The 15074-nt window shown below is 39.2% G+C and overlaps 2 protein-coding genes across 2 annotated transcripts in view; both read left to right on the top strand.

Annotated features, from left to right (window-relative positions):
* Positions 1 to 287: 287 nt before the first annotated feature.
* On the top strand, positions 288 to 4848 carry LOC137284912 (uncharacterized). Its single transcript, XM_067816958.1, has 3 exons — positions 288 to 477; positions 2307 to 2459; positions 4056 to 4848. Exons 1-3 carry the CDS (start codon positions 288 to 290, stop codon positions 4322 to 4324), a joined length of 612 nt encoding a protein of 203 aa, XP_067673059.1. The 3' UTR covers positions 4325 to 4848.
* Positions 4849 to 13361: 8513 nt separating this feature from the next.
* LOC137283922 (probable chitinase 10) overlaps positions 13362 to 15074 on the top strand; it is a 60184-nt gene continuing 58471 nt past the window's right edge. Inside the window, exon 1 of the mRNA XM_067815597.1 lies at positions 13362 to 13600. The gene's annotated coding sequence lies outside the window, so the exon portion shown is untranslated. The remainder of the gene's footprint in view (positions 13601 to 15074) is intronic.

The following is a 15074-nucleotide window of genomic DNA, read 5'->3' as shown; positions in this document are numbered from 1 at the left end:
AACTCTGGACATCCACGCAGATTATGGATGTGTTAAGGCGAAACCTTGCTGAAATGCAGATGATGGGATATCATATCTACATATATTGATGCCATGACATAGAGATGTGCTAGAGTCATGATACCTAACGGTATAGCATGAAACACGCTCACCTGCGTCTGTACCAAGGATGTCAATGATCCTGTTTATGATGGAAAAGGGTTTCAAGGGACAACACAGAGCACCGTGATGTAACGTCTACCACGTATGATGACATACTTATTAATGACTTTGTATGACAACCAACGATGAAAGGCTGGGTTTTAAAGTCATGTAGCTACAGACTGGCTTGCGGTGGCATTGTTCTTGGATTTCTTCAGTTCGTTGTTGGCTTCGGCCTGCCAGCGTGGAAGCGAGATGCTCATAACATTTCCGGATTGTGGCAGAACTGCACCGACTCTCTGAAGTGTGAGTCTTACTCTACACACTCAAGAGGCGGTATGTAAATCAAAGTGTATATTATGATCATTAGCACATGAAATTATATAATTCTAACCATTTTGGGATATTTTTAAATAAACAGTTTACGACTGTTACCATAATTTCATCTCCCAAACGTAAAAGGGCCGTCTACTAATTGGTACTCATGAACCCGCGTTTGTCGTAACAGGCGACAAACAAGATCGATACTCATCAATTACATGTTTGTTTCTCCCAGATTCGATTACTTACAGATCACCATATTTGCATCATAGCTGAATAAGATTCTACGGAAAGAAATGTTTTCACTCCTGTGGAATTCTTTGTCACTTCATGTAAAACTTTCTGAAACAACTGATTCCTTCAAGAAAAATCTTAAGACTCTTGACTCTGGCGCATAATATATTTTAACACACACACACACACACACACACACACACACACACACACACACACAGAGAGATATATATATATATATATATGTGTATATATATATATATATGTGTGTGTGTGTGTGTATATATATATAATTATATATGTATGTATGTATGTATGTATGTATGTATGTATGTATGTATGTATGTATGTATGTATGTATGTATGTATGTATGTATGTATGTATGTATGTATGTATGTATGTATGTATGTATGTATGTATGTATGTATGTATGTATGTATGTATGTATGTATGTATGTATGTATGTATGTATATCACAATTTCACAATTTCAATATCACTTACAGCCACGAACAGTTAAACTATTGTGACAGCGACTATAGCACTTCAACCTGACTTTCAAGCATTTACACCTGTTCGTTTGACTGTGTCCAGTGAAGTGTGCAGAGCAACCACACTTCACAAACCCCTGTCCACCACATGTGACTTGAAATGGCTGATCCTCTTACTGTCATTTCACGAAATGAGTCACTGTGACACTTTCAGTGATATCACGAAATGGCTGATTTCACAATCTGACTGTAACATAAAGAACTATAAGGTATTTTGTACCCGTAAATTAATTATCATATTTATTTGCGATTTTATTTTGGTGAGAGATTGAGTTCCGTATAATATAGTTTTTGACGGTATTTCTTTGAAATGTCAGCTTGTCTGCTCAGTGCGGGAGACTTGACCGACAAAGATGAAGGTCTGAGACGTTTAATACCTTGTTAACACACAGGCGAGGGAATGATGTTGTCACACCTTGAATAATTATAAGACAAAACCGGTCCGAAAGAGAAGTAACTCCGCACAGCAAATGGCGTGCCTTTATACTACAAGGGTTCCGACTCCTTTTCGGGACGATAATCTCTTAAAAGATATATTAATATTTTTTTCTGATTTAAAACTAATGTGATACTCGGAAACAGAATTAATTCTATTATAATACTATGTCTCAAAAAGTCAAAGCAGTCTGTCTGTCTGTCTGTATGTATGTATGTATGTATGTATGTATGTATGTATGTATGTATGTGTGTGTGTATGTATGTATGTATGTATGTATGTATGTATGCATGCATGTGTGTGTGAGTGTGTGTGTGTGTGAGAGAGAGTGTGTGTGTATGTGTGTGTGAGTGTGTGTGTATGTATGTGTATGTATGTATGTGTGTGAGTGTGTGAGTGTGTGTGAGTGAGTGAGTGTGTGAGTGTGTGTGTGTATGTGTGTGAGTGTGTGTGTATGTATGTATGTGTGTGAATGTGTGTGTGAGTGTGTGTGTATGTGTGTGTATGTATGTATGTGAATGTGTGTGTATGTGTGTGTGTGTGTGTGTGTGTGTGTGTGTGTGTGTGTGTGTTGGAACTGTAGTAGCAGTAGATTTGCCACATATATATTTGCGTGTTTTTAGGTTGGTTTGATGCTGTGAGAGCGGTGGAGGCCGTCGCTCTTGTCAGCTACTGCTTATGCCTGTTCATCTTGTGTGAACTGAACTGCACTTCGAGAAACATCCACACCGTCAGCTGTGACAGGATCGGCCTCCCAGCTCTGTGTATCTGTACGGGTAGGACTGTTTACATATCCTCCGTTTTCAGCCTACCGGCATTGTTGGAGATGTTACTCACATGTTAATAAACCTTATGTTTGATCAGTAAACTCCCAGATGAACTCAAACATCCTATTGCTATTTCCACACAGCAAGCCCTTATTGCATATCAGTTTCCTAGCTATTAATGTAACACTAGTGATTGACAACTCTGGCAATTATTGTGTGCATATATTAACTGTATTGTCAATATGTCAATAGAGTGGGCATATTTTATATGTATACCTGCTGATTGGAATCGGACTGGTTCCAGTATTGGCCATGAGATAATAAAGGATTTGTGGACATATAGTTAAATTCCTTCCATTAGTTTGCTGCATTAGATACAATGACAGTGTAATCCGTGAATAAACCATAAAATAACATCCGAAGGAATCTTTATCAAACCCCAACGGCTTCTCCGGCCGCCAATTAATGTTCTATGAATTATTCATGATAGTCTGTAATCCTATGCTTCGGACAGGAATGGCTATTTGGCTTCACGTAACATTGTTTATTAGGTAATAACGTATTTCGTGTCATGATATATTAAAAGTGATGTGGTTGGATTGATCGCGAGTCTTAACGTTATACCATCATGATGTGGTGGAAAGTTCGAAGCGATGCAGGTCTTGCACGTTTATCGCAGTTGTGAAACCCTGTGATGTATGATGCTTGCAAGCATAGGGCCATGTTCGGAGCGAATCGGGATTCGAACCCTTGGGAACGAAACCAGAGTTTGACATCCATACCAATTATGACATTTCACAACACTTCATGATATGATGTACTGACGGCATTGTGGGAAATAGTTGGAATATCTTTGATTAAATCACCTGTTTATCTTCCATATTTGATTTCACGACTTGTCCTCAAACATTTTGTTTGCGTTCACCGGACTGAATTTACGGACGAAAAATTGTTAGTATTCGTGGCTTTATGCTTGACAATTTCACGTAAAACAACGCGTTTAAGAAGCCTTTGTCATATCTGCATGGTTTTCAATTAATGACCTACTGTCTCGAGGACGTAATCTTCCATGGAGGCAATGTCCCAGAACGGCAAGGTGATGAAACTTTGTCATGTAGTAACATGGTACATTAGCAATAGAATATGAACTGCACACCAGATTGTCACTGTCAATATACATCTTTAGCAGAGAGGATGTTTGATAGCCTAGTGGTTAAAGCGTTTGATCGTCACACAGAAGACCTGGGTTCTAATTCCCCCGTGGAGACAATGTTTCACGCCCATTTCCAGTGATATTGATGAAATATTGCTAAAAGCGGCTTAAAACCATACTCACTCATTCACTCGCAGTGTGTCACATAGGTTTGTATTGATCTTCAGTATCCGGTGCTTGATGTAAGAGGCTACTAACGGGATAGGATGGTCAGGCTCCCTGAAACATATCATCGGTTCCCAGTTGCGTCGATCGTTGCTCATGATGTTGATCACCGAATTGTCTGGTCCAGGCTTGATAATTTACAGACCTCCGCCATATAGTTGGAATATTGCTGACTGCGGCGTAAACCTAAACTCACTCACTCATATCGTTACTTATGTATTTTGCAGGTGTTATTGGTCTCGCTGGAGCGGTAGTTTATGCAGTGTACGAAGCCGATGGACATTCAACATTTTCTTCCGGTCTTTACCTTGTGTTAGTTGGCTCTGCGTTTTGCCTATTGTGTGGAATACTGTTGCTGTGTCGGAGGCCAAAGCAGGATGAAGATGATCTTGATGATGACAGTTTCCCTAGCTCGCCTGTATACAGCTCCACGATCAACCCAGTGTTTGTTGAATCGACGCAACTTCAAGCTCTTGAAACTGAAGTGTTTTACTAAGCGTTTTGAATGGAGAGGTTGAATAATTCATCTTTGAATACACATTCAATCAAACCCTATTGTGTCGACCTCACCGGGACCTAGGGAACAGTTCGACTTATCCGAGTATTCGACATATCCGTCAGCATAGAAATAATGATAAATATACTGAAAAGCATGAGAAACGTAACTATGGCTTGTTTGTTTTTTTACATAGAAGACTTCAACATGAACGCTTCCTTTGGTTTTTTAACACGTTGCTTTTCTTTTGCTGGTCGGTATACAAGAGATGAGTTCGGCCCAATCGAGAATGCGTCTCAACCAATTTCGAGACATGGATTTCGACTGACGTTAGCACCTTATAACATGCTAGTCATGTATAGCCTGGTGCTGAAGATATTTTGAAAGATTTCGATGACAATGAGTTGAAGATAATCAATTTGACGCACAGCAAAATCCCAGCAGTGTTGTGCATGCATATTCGTGTGTTCACATTGTAATATCATTAGCCTAAACGATGTGTGTTTAAAGTATTTTGCAGTTAATAATTTGTGTTTGTTTTTGTTTTGCTGTGTCATCATCAATGCAACTACAATGTGTTTTAGGAAGTGCATGAAGTATAATTATGTGTGCAACTATTACGCGTCAGTACCATCTAGAATGTGAAAGTACATGGCAATACATTAGACTGGGTGAATGGATCAGTTTTCAATCGATTTTCGTTCTCAGCTCCCTTGTGAGTATCCGACACAAGTTGATGATGAATCCCCAAATGGCTATCAATCACTGGCTCATCCTGCCGGGCATCCAAACACACGTGGCTGATTAGAGACATATCACGAACAAAGTCGTTTTCTTAAAGTGACACCACATGTTTTTTGAGAAACGGGATCGGGTGGTCAGGCTCGCTCACTTGGTTGACGCATGTCAGTTGCTTAGATCGATGCCATGCTGTTGATCAGTGGATTGTCTGGCCCAGGCTTGTTTATCTACAGACCGCCGCCATATAGCTGGAATATCGTTGATAGCGGCGTAAAACTAAACTAACTCCCTCACTCTTCTGTGTATGATGTGACTAGACAGAGGACATGTTTAACAGTAACGTCACAGAGGAAAGCCCCCAGTCATACAATTGCTGCTGAAGGATGTGGGAAATATTTGTTTCACCTTGTGATCTGTACGGCTGTAATCTATGGGCAAGACATTTGCTGAGTATGGATTATGAATACTTATTAACATTACAACGATACGATTATGAAAGGACTCCCAAACACACACGTAACGTAATTGCTGCAGACACGACGTATATATACCTCAACGTGCACTTCCTCTTTGGGGGAAGTTTCTTCAATACAAAATTTAATTTCATCTTCAAACAACTCCTAACAGGACAGAGAGAATGTCCACACTGAACATTGCAACAGTTGTGTCACGGAATAAAGCCCTAACTGGTGTAGCCCTTTATGTAAACGGGACGGTTGGGTAACGTATTGGTTAAAGCGTAATCTCGTCACGCTGAAGATCTGGGTTCGAATCCCCACATGGCTACAATGTGTGAAGTCTGTTGCTGGAATATTGCTGAAAGCGACATAAAACCACACACCCTCACTCACTTTATTGAAGCACTGGCGCGATTAACATGGTCATATCAAATCTTCGATCCGCTGCTACGGTTAAAATCACAATTCATAAACCTTCTTTATGTGGGGTGGTGAGATACTGGTGTTTAAGCTCATACTTTATTCACAGACAGACTACTGTGTGATGGGCGGGTTTGGGGTCGGTCTTTCATGTGTTATTCATCATCGTCACGTTGGGACTACGGAAGCAGAACATTGTGAAGTAAACCCCTCACATAGCATGTGAGCTGACAGCCGACCTGTCATGACGATAATTTTATGTCTCATGGTGATTCAGATTACAGTACAGGTTTCGCCTATTTTCCACTTCCTGCTATGAACAAAGGCGTTAATTCTTTTTTTTTTTTTTTTTTTTTTTGGGGGGGGGAGGGAAACGTTAAAGCAATAATGACTACTTATAACCATAATGTCCTAGCTCTCTTGAAGCTGTTTTGACATTTTGCCTTTAATGATTGAGTCCATATATCGAATGAATATAAATAATATATATTAATTTTTTAATAGCCATAACTTAGCATTCAACTTATTTTTGTTACAATGGATCCAAGTTGAACTTGCCTTCCTGAGTAACATGTATTCATTACCTGAAAATGTAACATCTGCGTTATGATCAGGTGTCAACGCCTGTACTCAGGTTGAAAATATAAGCCACTCCTTTCCGAAGCTTTCCACCAACATCGTTTTAGAGCTAGTCACCATGTATACTTGAATATCTTGTAGCCTATCAAGCTGACATTAAACATTATTTCTCCAGCTATTTAGATGACGTTTGAACGCCGAAATCTTAGTGATATTTGGGATATTTTCGTAATGCGCCATAATCATACAATTATTTAAATATATATGATCAACACAACGTATCCACCTTGTGTGAATGATGTAATGTCTTCAGTATCCTGTTCATCCCAAACTGACTTTAGGAAAAGTTTGAGTCTCACACGATACTGAATTGTATCACTGTTAATTACAGAGCGTTGTGGTGTCAACGTTTCCATGACGACATCCTTTGCGCTCAAGTATTTCCCTTGCAGTGAAACTGGTCACCTTTAATTAATCCCACATGGAAACCTCCATTACAACCTGAAATCTTCGGAGGTTTAAATCATTACTGACAGGCAATATCAAGATAAGAGCGACAAAACGTGTTCAACATCCCTTAGAAATTTGGGTTATAAGTAGCGTCGATTGTGGAATGTCGATTTCATCATGAACATTTGTTTGATGGTTGATTTCTTCATCGCCTCACTCTTGGACACAAAGACACTTAGATGAGATGCTCTGCTTCATTGTCCGGGAGTGTCTCTTACGTCAGGCAGATATCACAACCGCACCGCACCGTCAGGGGTAGCTTTTGACAGACTGACTGACTGGATGAGTTTGGTTTTACGCGGCTTTTTGGCAATATTCCAGCAAAATCACGGCGCAGAACACGAGAAATAGGCTTCACACACTGCACCCAAGTGGGGATTCGAACCCGGGACTTCGACGTGACGAGCCAACGCTTTAAACACTAGGGTAGCCCCCGACCCAGCTTTTAACAGAAGCAAATCCAAAGTGATGTAATTCTAAGAAGTTTACTGCTTGTGAAATTCACGAGGGAGGGGTGAGGTGACAAATCAAGAGATGTAATAAAAGAGACAGGATTTGAACACATAACCATACATTAGAAAAGTTTTAACGTGCCCAAGGGACGTAACTCTATTGAAGTGAAACAGATAGCACATTTACCCTAACTCATTGCAGAGCCCACAACGTGCCAGACAAAAGCTAGATCTCATGTCTTGAATTTCATCAAACATAAGATTTCTCCACTTCACGTTGGCCTAGAACCACTTACTGTTGATGCTGTTTTTAAAAAAAATTGGACATACACAAATACGTAATTCATAAATGAAAGTTACCTGATCAGATTTTTGTAAATTGTTTTTTGAGCTCATGGGACATTTGGAGATTTGCTAATGAGAGAAGTAATTTTTAACATTGTAACCTGTAAAAGAAATGTAGAATGAGACAAACAGGTGTGTTCCGAGTGCAGAAGTATTCATACGTAACTGAGCGTGGATTCAGGTGAACTCCTGACCTGCCAGTGACGAAAGTATTCTAGGTGTACACGCAAACAATGCTAAAGGCGGGATATCAGGTCGCCAGGTGATATAATTGCATGTGGAATGAAGACTGTTTGGTTGACCATTGACCAAGAAGATGTAGGTCGTCATGACCTTTCCCGAAGACATCACGTAAACCCTGTTTAATGTCAAGGTTTATTCGCTTGTCGTGTTTTTAAAAGGATTTATGGGACATTTGACATCCATGACGTGGCTAGATAATTCGGTTTCATCAGTTTTACACGGTAAGGAAAATGTGTATGAAAGAACATATCTTGAACATTCCAGTTGGGATTCGACGAAGACAGTATTTTTCTACATTTTGTTTGTTCTTTTGGGCTGACGATGTTGTTTACTCCTCAATCAGAAATGTTCCAGCTATGTGATGGCAGTTTGTAATCCAGAACATTCCACTTGAAACGTGAGGGGAAACAGGGTGTCGTCTACATACTGAAAAGTTCCATTTCCTCATGGGAATCTTGATGTTTGGCTGAACTAAATCGCTCTACTAGACACGTGTTGAACAGTAGCGGTACTAATTTAACGCCACGGTCAGCATGTATTGCACGTGCGCAATCGCCAATCTATCTGTAGCAACCAATTGTATTCGTCCAGATTACTTGCCCCGCCTGCTTGTCACAAACGCGTTCACTGGCCTGGCTCATCTAATACCTGTCAAGCAGTAGACGTATCAACGTTTAAGATCAGAACACAATTTTGAGGCATAAATCACACAACCCCTCCGATATTAATGTTTCAATCATGTCATATGCGACAACGAAGTATACGCTATGTGATGGAGTTAGATGGGAATAGCTTCTTTCACCTATATCTGCAGAACCTGGTTCGTTGTGTCAACGATGTTAGCCTAAACATTTTTAAAAATGAAAGCCTTTATCGACAGCCCGAAATCAGTTATTTGTTCAAATGTTTTTTGATTCACTTAGACAATGTTCGTGCTAATTATTATGGTCAACAACAATCAATACACTCGCCACAGTCCTAGTGACCTAATGCGTCAGTATCAAAGATTACCCTTTGTTATCTTCAGAAGCAGATTTCAGTTCATAAAAAGAGCAAAACCGCTGTCAAACATGGTATCAACGGACCACTCATACGTTATATGAGTGGTCCGTTATAACATTGATATGTATTGGAAAAAGGGCAATCATATCATAGGTCATGGCTTAAACAATCAGTCCATGGCATTACAGCCACTTCACACGAGGAATGAAACTTTCTGGACATGCCTGTCAATTCCAACTATCTGGGTCAATTCTTGCAACATGCCCAAATGTTGTGAGCATATTCAAAACTTACGAGGTACATTCGAAGTGAAAAAAATATTGAATGGCATATGAGGTGCATTCGAACTGCATTCTAAGCATCCTTACTGCATTCTAAGTATTCTCAATGCCTTCGAACTGCATTCTAAGAATACAGAATACATTCGAGGAATAATAGAAAAGAAAAGTCACTTCCAAATCCTGTCAGAATGTCTCGAATGCGCATCGAATGAGTTGGAAATGTATCTCGATTACTGCCGGACTTCAGGTGGAATATGCTCCAAATGTATCGGAAGATTTCGATTTGAGCTGGAATACAGCTTAAATGGACCTCGAATATGGCTAGAACACCCTGAAGCCTCTTTAGATGACCCCTGCCGCCATCAGAACGCCGAATCGCACAAACATACTTCCACATGTCCCGGAAACGACTGATAGTATTTGGGAATCGCATTGCTATAAAGCTTGACAGAAATATTTATTTTGACATTCCCTTGCGAATGTGGTTCGAATTTTGGAAACATTTTTTTCTGGCTGATTCTCCTTGATTCCTGTCAATTCGAAATAAGTGTGAAGGGGTCTTGAGGTCGACTGATGTTTTGCTATACACATGAAAGTGTAGCAGACCCAGTGGTGCTGCTCGTCAACATGTACCTGACCACACATGGCTACTGGATCTCTGTAATATGCACCAACAGCTACAGGTTATAACAAATCTTCCTCTTTCCATGTCATTTTCCTGTATCTGATTAATACTGAAATTATTTACCTCTAACAGTCTGTCTATTCCACTGTTGTTCCAACCACATTTATAGACGATGTTCTGGAGCAAGAATCTTGTGTTAAACTGTTTAAAATCAACGTTTCCATCATCTATTTGCAGAGGGTAATGTGCTTGTCAAATATTGGTTTCTTTGTACATGCATATGGTCAGAACACTAGTTTCTTGTGTATGGTGTTTGTACGCTTTGTTCCCGTTTTTTAACAGGTAAATGTTTATTTCTGCTTTGGGTGAAGGGATGTGTTTACCGTTTGGCGAACACTTTATGTTACAATCATGTAGTTATTAACAACGCTTCCTAGAAAAATTGCCCGAGTTGTCTGAAGTTTATATATTTGCAGCTTTTAGTCCAAGTTTAGGTATTTATTTTCAGATATATTATGTGTTTGGTGGTTTAACTGCAAGTGTATGTATTTATTTATACATTTTGTGTTTGGCAGGACTACCATGATAATTCAACTAAAGCAATATTGTATTCGTCCATTCTGTATGATCCACTGTGGTGTAATGTGTCGCCCACAGTGTGAGTGCATTGCTGGTATATACTACGTTTTGTAAAACATTGCAATTTAAAGGTTCGGGTTGGCACTTTCAGCAGTTTTTCAGTGCAAGACCATTACATTTTAATTGAAACGCTGGACCATGAGTTCAGTCCCAAACATAAAACCCACGACCACAGGATTCAGTGAGTGAGTTTGGTTTTGCCAATATGCCAGCAATATGCCAATATGACGGACGCGGGACACCAGAAATGTGCTTCAAACACTGTACCCATGTGAGAAAGCGAACCCACGTCTTCGGCTTGACGAGGGAACGCTTTAATCACTAGGCTTCCCCAGCATCCCCTATAGGCGGATGCATTGTTCTGGATGACGCTCTTGCATCAACCTTCATTTATTTGTTGGTTCCTTATACTCTAATTATTCACTGAAGCCCATGTAATATATTAATGGGCTCTACATGGTCAGAGCACAATTACCTTTCCATGACCCGTGAAGATCCGGAGTAGAATAGGCCTTCAACAACCCATGCTTGCCATAAAAGGCGACTATGCTTGTCGTAAGAGGCTACTAACGGGATCGAGTGGTCAGACTCGATGACGTGGTTGACACATGTCATCACTTCCCAGTTGAGCAGATAAGCGCTCATGATGTTCATCACTGGTCCAGACTCGATTATTTACAGACCGCTCACTCACCTTTCCAACAGACATGTCCTTATGATATAACTGAATATTTTAAGAATATTCTCCAATTATATTCCAAAAATTCCGTTGCAGCAAACAAGCAGTTTACCCTTCCAGTGATCCGCCAACTGGCGTATGTTGAAACAGATGTCTCAACTCGGAAGTTAAGTAAGTTACAATTGTTTTAACATATCACATCCGACGTTCTCTTTCTGAATATTTGTGTCACGTAAGCCACGAAGCCTTTGTCTGACCTCTGCATTTTATCTTTGAATTAGCAATTATTATAAGACATGTTTGATTTAATAACAGGTTAATGTGCCTTAAAACCCAAGGGTTTTAACTCCACGTACATAGACGTGTTTTGCGACGTGAAAGAGTTGATTTTTATTTAAGTTACCTTGAACGGCCCTATGCATCATGTAACAGAACGGAAGCTATTTCTTCACCATTCAAAGAATATAACTATCGGCTAGTGTTCTTTCGGTTTCGACAGTAAAAACTCTGCATAAAATTTCTGCATACTATTGTCCCAGCATCTTCCAGAGTGAAGTAGGTATATGCACCAGCCTTTGCAACTTTGAGCATATCCTTTAAAGTTCTGAGTGTGTCCTTTGTAACTTTGACTGTATCCTTTGTAATATTGGCCATATCCTCTGTAACTCTGACCACATCCTTTGTAGCTCTGGTTACAACAAAACCGGTTACAACGCCTTGTATTTTTTATCCTTTGTATTTTTAGTCGAAAAAACGCATTTATCGAACTTCATATATAACGAATAATAATAACTGATGCCATTGGGTTTTTTAGTTTACTGAATATCATTTTCTATAGTTACAATCGGTTTCAAAAGTTCCAGTATGGTTTAGACCATGTTGTAGAATGAGTACTGTATTCACACGCTATCGTTACAGTGATAACGGACAAATACAAATAGCCCAAGATATCCTGTATTCTAAGGGGATCACAAAGTGTCGAGATTGTGAAGAGTTAAGGTTGTCAAACTGCCCGAAATGTCTCAGTATTACGGCTTGTACCTAACACCCGACACAACACTGTCAATCAACGTCACTATCCCCTCACCTCTGTGTCCGCTCCTACAAAGGGTATATCTTAGGATGGACACACTACACGCTGCAATGTATCTAACTCCCTATTTGTTTCACTGTTATCCACGAATTATGTGGGGTCTTTCGTTAAAGTGTTTCTCTTCATCACGAAGCTAAACTGTCTTATGCAGTACCAGTACATATCATCTAAAGCCCGTTAGCGAATACGCTCCCGGGCCATGAATAACTGATTACTGGTCCCTGAATTAATGGACTCGACTTCTAAAACATATACACAATTCGTTATGTAAAACATATTCCCATGTACATAATTTTCACAAAACTTGAATCAAAAGAGTATATTTTACCAGACGCCATTCAATATATATTTGGACCTCACATACACACTGACTTGAAAACACTGTAGCTTGTTCCCAGCGAGTCGAAAATCCGTCAGTGCCTGAATTCTTGGTCTGTATTAGAATTTTACAGTTTTGAAACAGATATGAGTATGTAACGACTAAAACAAAACAATAGGTCTGATGATTTACATTAGTAAATATGTTTAATATTTTAAAAAAATACCAATTAACGAACTTAAGATATATAGCATCGTTTCAATCACTTTTGTGAATGGTACTGTTAATAAGTCCTCGATACTCGAAAACGTGTTACTTGCATTTTCAGTGTTTTAAAGTAAAATTCCTCTGCCTTAAAAATTGCATTGTCTGGTTTCCTATTAATGACACATAATCACAATGGGTAGTCACGTGGTGGCCTTCTGAACTAATCATATCTGCATGCAGCTCTGTTTCCTGATGTGTTTTATTTATACACGACATTGTTGTGTGCTCCCTGTCGTAACTCCTGGCGTTACACATGGTTCGGACACATCATCTGGGCATTTATAGTCATACTATCCTGTTGTACATACAGCCCAAAGACACACTATTTGTGGTTACAAAACAGAAATATATTTCAACAGTGCCATTCTCCGTAAACGAAGATGTAAGAATTACAAATAATAGATTTTTTATTAAAATCTACGCAAACCTTAAAATTACGTATGTCTTTTTGTTGAGGCCTATCCATCCATTTTCTCACGCATGAGAAGTTTCGAGATTTATTGCCTGTCCATCCTCCAGCTCGTAAGCTCTTGAGATCTTGAGAAGAAGGGCGTCCAGTTTGGAATCTTACAGGTTTTTCGGGAGATTCAAATGTTGTCGCGCACGTTTTGGAGATACGGTCGGTAAGTGGCTTATGTTTTGCTACGACAATTCATTGTTATGTGTACTGGTTTACTATAAACAACATAAATGTCATTTTCAAGCCTTTTTGAGGAACATGAGGATGATCTTACACACAAAAAAAAACACACAGATCTCCCCCAAAACAAACATGAACACACACACATAAACAAAATCACACATGCACACATCCATCCATATATACGTACATGCACACACACACACACATACACAATATACATGCATACATACATACATACACACACACACACACACACACACACATACATACATACATACATACATACATACATACATACATACATACATACATACATACATACATACATACATACATACATACATACATACATACATACATACATACTAAAGAAGATCGAGAGTAATTCACTATTGCACGATCTTTCATATAAAGACTGAGATATTTCACAAAAAGGTAATCAGAATACACTAACAGTCTAGACTGTTCAGATTTATATTCAGGGAGACTCGTTACTATGTATCAAACACATAAATTAATGGAAAATGTATGTGATACAAAATCTCCGCGTTTTTTAAATTCATACAGCAATCATATTGTGGCATCATCTGGGTGTGCGGTCAGGTCTTTAAACGCAGTAATTGTCTTCTGTACTTTTACGTGGGCATATCCCTGTATACTATCGTTACTTTGTTGTGCACAGCGACCGTGCTGTCGTTTCTGAATTGTCCTACTTTGACCATTGCTACAGCATGGCGTGGCGTGGCGAGTGACCTGATTGTAGGGGGTTGAAGTGTCGTGCAGCAAACATGTTTTTCAAATATCACTGTTATGTAAAGAGACATCATGATATTAAACAAGAAAACGGGGAAACAAAGGCATCAAAGATACAGAAATACCTCATGTGGGACTGTTCAATATACACATCATGTCACTGTGACGTCAGCGTTCCGGGTTCACTTCCATACATGGTTAAAACTATCTGTATCCTCAATTTTCCAGATACATATAAGCGCCGGACATAGTGACCCAATACTTTGACTGTGTTCATGGTTCATGCTCAAACAAACAATATTCAAACATGTAAGTAGCAGATGCTAGTGACTGAACAGGACATGCTTATGTCAATGCCTGGAGTCATCCCCGATTATCATTCAACCATTTATACCATTCCAAGAAGGTGGGGTATTTTGGATTTACAAGAATGACAAAATGTACATGATGAAGTCAAGGAGGAAACAGATGATGAAGAGACGGGAAAATGTGTCAATGTATTCCATTCCTTTGGACATATTTCATCTGTATCGATATATATTACTTTTTGTCCCATATGCATTGGCATTAGCAAGAGGTGTGCTCGCAAAATGGAATTTCACCTACTTTTGTAATGGTATACATAATTATTTTTTATCTTCATTAGTGAAGTTTCTTTATTGTTAAATCTGTCAAGTCAAGTAATCGACATTTACTGTCTG

The sequence above is a fragment of the Haliotis asinina genome, chromosome 5 (genome assembly GCF_037392515.1).
Source record: "Haliotis asinina isolate JCU_RB_2024 chromosome 5, JCU_Hal_asi_v2, whole genome shotgun sequence".
Lineage (NCBI taxonomy): Eukaryota > Metazoa > Mollusca > Gastropoda > Lepetellida > Haliotidae > Haliotis > Haliotis asinina.
The sequence above is the reverse complement of the archived record's forward strand: the minus strand, read 5'-3'. Positions and strand labels throughout refer to the sequence as shown.